This window comes from Solanum dulcamara, chromosome 4 (genome assembly GCF_947179165.1).
Source record: "Solanum dulcamara chromosome 4, daSolDulc1.2, whole genome shotgun sequence".
Lineage (NCBI taxonomy): Eukaryota > Viridiplantae > Streptophyta > Magnoliopsida > Solanales > Solanaceae > Solanum > Solanum dulcamara.
In genome coordinates, this window is record NC_077240.1 from 66,545,332 (window position 1) to 66,550,483 (window position 5,152).

A 5,152-nucleotide genomic window follows, 5' to 3' on the forward strand; every position below is an offset into this window, starting at 1 on the left:
AATCTTGATGTCACTTAACATGTCAACTCCCGTATTTCTTAAATTTCATACCTAGATTAAGCCTTAATTTCTATCAATAACATAAATCTAATGATATTCGTTTAATACAATAAACCTAATATTTGATTACGTATCTCAATATATTAAAATATGAAACATATTATGATAATTAACGGCATAAGTTAAAATGAAAGTGAACTTAATAACGTTGCAAGAGGGCAATTTGCAGGAACTAACCCATATCTTATCAATAATTGGGCATTAATATGATTGCTACTTAATAACTACATCACTTCTATCTAACTTTTCAACCAAGCCTATTAAGTTGATATATTATATTATCCAAATACCAATTCCACCAATTATCTCATGAAAACTTTTCTCAATCCACCCCACAATTCTTCATTCTCCTTCACTGAATATTATACATATATATTACTTATTCACGTGAAAATCACTACGTGGATACATAAAAAAAACAACTACAAAAATCTTACCTAAAGAACGCGGTTGTTCTTTGCACTGTCTTCGCCGTAATAGGTAGGTTTCTTCCCTTCTTTCTTTTCGTTTCTACTTAATTAAGTATTAAAAATGACAAACTTTCACTAGCCTATTTTAATATATAGGCTAAGTCATAATGGTATTTAAATAAATTAACAGTTTAGCCCATCAATCAAATTAATTATTTAAAGTTACCCCTCAACTAATTAACCATAGTTATCGAATAGTCCAAATTTATAATTTAATTTTTTTTTGGAGAGAGTATTTTATGAAAGAGAGATGACTCATTCTCAAAATGACCAAACGGGTCATTACATTATCCACCACTAAAAATCATGTTCGTCCCCGAACATAAAGCAAAGGAATATACCTGAAGATTCAAAAAGATGGGGATATCTGGCACGCATATCAGCCTCTGTCTCCCAAGTCGCCTCTCCGACTGAACGGTGCTTCCATTGTACCTTCACTGAAGCTATCTTCTTGGTTCTAAGGTTACGAACCTGCCTATCTAGAATGGCTATAGGCTCCTCCTCAAATGTCAAGTCTGGACCCAACTCCACTAAATCGAGTGACAATACATGAGACTTATCCGGAATATACTTCCGAAGCATGGAAACATGAAACACGTTATGCACAGCCGATAAGCTAGGTGGCAAGGCCAATCTATAAGCCACCTCTCCAACTCGTGCCAAAATCTCAAATGGGCCAATGAAACGAGGGCTGAGCTTGCCCTTCCTCCCGAACCTCATCACACCCTTCATGGAAGACACTCGAAGCCAAACATGATCACCCACCATGAACTCCAATGGTCGAACTCTCCGATCTGTATAACTCTTCTGCCTACTCTGGGCTGTCAAGACTCTACCCTGAATTCTACGAACTTGCTCCATAGCATCTCTAAGCAAGTCTGTGTCTAAGGAGTCCATCTCAACTAAGTCAAACCAGCCAATTGGAGATCGACACCGCCTACCATACAGAGCCTCAAATGGAGCCATCTGAATACTGGAGTGATAACTGTTATTGTAGGCAAACTCCGCTAGGGGCAAGTGCTGATCCCATCTAGCACCAAAATCAATAACACAAGCTCGGAGCATGTCCTCCAACACTTGAATTGTCCGCTCGGACTGACCATCGGTTTGTGGGTGAAAAGCAGTACTCATATCAAGTCTAGTGCCCAAACCATGTTGTAATGCCTGCCAAAAGTGCGAAGTGAATACTGAACCTCGATCCGAAATGATGGATACTGGGACACCATGAAGCCGAACAATCTGACTAATATACAATTGGGCTAGTTTATCCGTTGTGTACCTTACCTTAACTGGAATAAAATGGGCGGACTTGGTTAGTCTATCAACCACCACCCATATAGAGTCGTAGCCACCAACGGTTGGAGGTAAACCCACGACGAAGTCCATGGTGATCATTTCCCACTTCCAAGTGGGAATAGGCATCCTCTGACTCACACCCCCAGGCCGCTGGTGCTCACACTTTACCTGCTGACAAGTCAAACACTTGGATACGAACTCTGCGATGTCCTTCTTCATCCTACACCACCAATAGTGCTGGCACAGATCATGATACATCTTGGCCGCTCCTGGATGGATGGAATACCTTGAACAATGAGCCTCTTCCAAAATAAGTCTAGTTAGGTCACCCACCTTAGGCACACAAATTCTGCCGTCAATCCTCAATACGCCTTCCGAATCAAGTATCGCCTCCTTAGCTTCACCTCTTAATACCTTGTCTCGAATGATACATAACTTCTCATCCTCAAACTGTCTCTCCCGAATCTGGTCAACCAAGGAAGAACATGCCTCCATAAAGGCAAGAACACCACCATCCTCTGAAATCTGCAACCGGACAAGGCTATTAGCTAGCCTCTGAACATCTCTAGCTAATGGTCGTTCCTCAACTCGGATCGCGGCAAGACTCCCCATACTAGAGGACTTCCTACTCAAGGCATCCACCACTACATTGGCTTTTCCTGGGTGATACAAAATAGTCATATCTTAGTCCTTCAGCAACTCGAGCCATCTACATTGCCTCAAGTTCAGATCCCTCTAACTGAATATATACTGGAGACTCCTATGATCGGTGAAGACCTCGCAATGCACACCGTATAGGTAATGACACCATAACTTAAGCACGAAAACCACAGCCGCTAACTCCAAATCATGAGTAGGATAGTTTTTCTCATGGGCCTTCAACTGTCTTGAGGCATAGGCAACCACTTTCCCCTTCTACATCAACACACCGCCTAAACCAACACCAGAAGCATCACAGTATACAGTAAACCCCACACCTTCCTCGGGTAGCGTCAAAATAGGAGCTGAAGTCAATAAAGTCTTAAGCTTTTGGAAGCTCGCTTCACATTCATCGGACCAATGAAAATACACGTCCTTCTGAGTCAATCTAGTCAGTGGAGCTACAATAGTGGAGAAGCCCTGCACAAATCGCCTATAATAACCGGCTAACCCCACAAAACTACGAATCTCAGTAGGAGAAGTAGGCCTTGTCCAACCTCTAACTGCCTCAATCTTAGCTGGATCCACTCTAATCCCCTCTTTGGAGACCACGTGTCCTAAAAATGTAACAGAATCAAGCCAAAATTCACACTTGGAAAACTTTGCATTCAACTTTTCTTCCCTCAACTTCTGAAGTACCAACCTCAAATGGCGGACATGATCTGCCCCAGTCTTGAAATACACCAGGATGTCATCAATGAATACTATCATAAAAGAATCTAAGTACGGGCGAAACACTCCATTCATCAACTCCATGAATGCTGCGGGGGCATTCGTCAACCCAAATGACATCACCAAAAACTCGTAGTGACCATAACGAGTTCGAAAAGCTGTCTTAGGAATATCTGATGCCCTAATCTTCAACTGATGATAACCGGACCTCAAGTCTATTTTGGAAAACAATGCTGCTCCCTGTAGCTCATCAAATAAATCATCAATATGGGGAAGAGGATATTTATTTTTAATAGTTACCTTGTTCAACTGCCTGTAATCGATACACATCCTCATAGTTCCATCTTTCTTCTTTACAAACAGAACCGGTGCACCCCAAGAAGACACACTGGGGCGAATAAACCCCTTACTCAACAAGTCTTGCAACTGATCCTTCAACTCCTTCAATTCAACTGGAGCCATGAGATATGGAGGAATAGAAATAGGTTTAGTGCCAGGCTCTAAGTCAATAGCAAAATCAATATCCCTATCCGGAGGAATACCAGGAAGATCAGTAGGAAATACATCAGAAAACTCCTTAACCACTGGAACAATCTCTATAGGAGGTGACTCAATACTGGTATCCCGAATAAAGGCCAAATAAGACATACACCCTCTATCAATCAACCTCTGAGTACGAATATATGAGATAACCTTACTGGGATAGGAGCCACTAGTACCCTTCCACTCAATTCGCGGGGCACCAGGTATCGCTAAGGTAACAGTTTTAGCATAAGAATCGAGAATAGCACGATGGGGAGAAAGCCAATCCATACCCAATATCACATGAAAATCTACCATCCTCAGAATAATCATATCTACCCAAGTATTATACCCGGCCAAGGAAATAAGACATGATCGATATACTCGATCCACCACTAAAGGTTCACCCACGGGTGTAGAAATATGAACGGGCACGGACATACGATCACATGTCAAATCAAAGTTAGATGCAAAATTGGCAGACACATAGGAAAATGTAGACCTTGGATCAAATAATACAGATGCAGGTCGATGGCAAACTGGGACAATACCTGTGATAACGACGTCGGAAGCCTCAGCCTCGGGTCTCCCTGGAAAAGCATAACACTGAGCTCCCCTACCACCTCCGACCTGCCCAACACCTCTACCTCCTTCCTGAGGGACTATAGCACCACTAGCACCCCTACTAGGAGTGCGACCACCCCTACTAGTCTGGGCTCTACCTCGACCTCTGACTGGCGGCGCTGGCCCTCTCACTGAAACTGAAGAACTAGGTTGGGTTCCTCCTCGACCCTGAGATGGACACTGCCATGAAAGATGATCCGGATCACCACAAGTATAACATGCTCTCTCATGCGAAAACCTCTGCGATGAACCTGAAGAACTTGTATAACTACCCCGGCTAATTGACCTCTGCTGTGACCCCTGGTAATTCTGACCTGCACTATAGGACCCACGAGGTGTCTGACCACCCTCAGAAGCAGGCATAGATGCATGAACTGGTCCTCTACGCTGGAAGGAACCACCTCCTCTATAGGACCCTCTACCTCCAGATGAGGTACCCAAAAACTTACCAGAAGCACGGGCCCTCTTGGGGTCCCCAAACTCCTCTCTCTCCATCAACTCCACTTCTTTGGAAGCACCCACAATGGATTGGAAGGAAGCGCCCTCACGAGCGGGTCGAAAAACTATTGTACGAATGGTATAGTTCAATCTTCGCACAAATCTGCGAATCCGCTCTGTCTCATCAGGTAGGACAGCCATGGCATGTCTGGACAACTGGTAGAAATGAGTCTCATACTCAGCAACTATAAGACTCTCCTGCCTCAAATTCTCGAACCGCAATCGGCTCTCTTCCTTCACATTCCAGGGGACGAAACGGTCATAAAAGGCACTAGAAAATTCATCCCAAGTCATCTGGGGTGACCCAACTG

General features: G+C 43.5%; 1 protein-coding gene across 1 annotated transcript; it reads right to left on the bottom strand.

Annotated features, from left to right (window-relative positions):
• Positions 1-827: 827 nt before the first annotated feature.
• LOC129885055 (uncharacterized) lies at positions 828-4,838 on the bottom strand. The gene is made up of 2 exons (XM_055959280.1): positions 4,271-4,838; positions 828-1,060 (listed from the first exon to the last, which is right to left on the bottom strand). Exons 1-2 carry the CDS (start codon positions 4,836-4,838, stop codon positions 828-830), a joined length of 801 nt encoding a protein of 266 aa, XP_055815255.1.
• Positions 4,839-5,152: the final 314 nt, after the last annotated feature.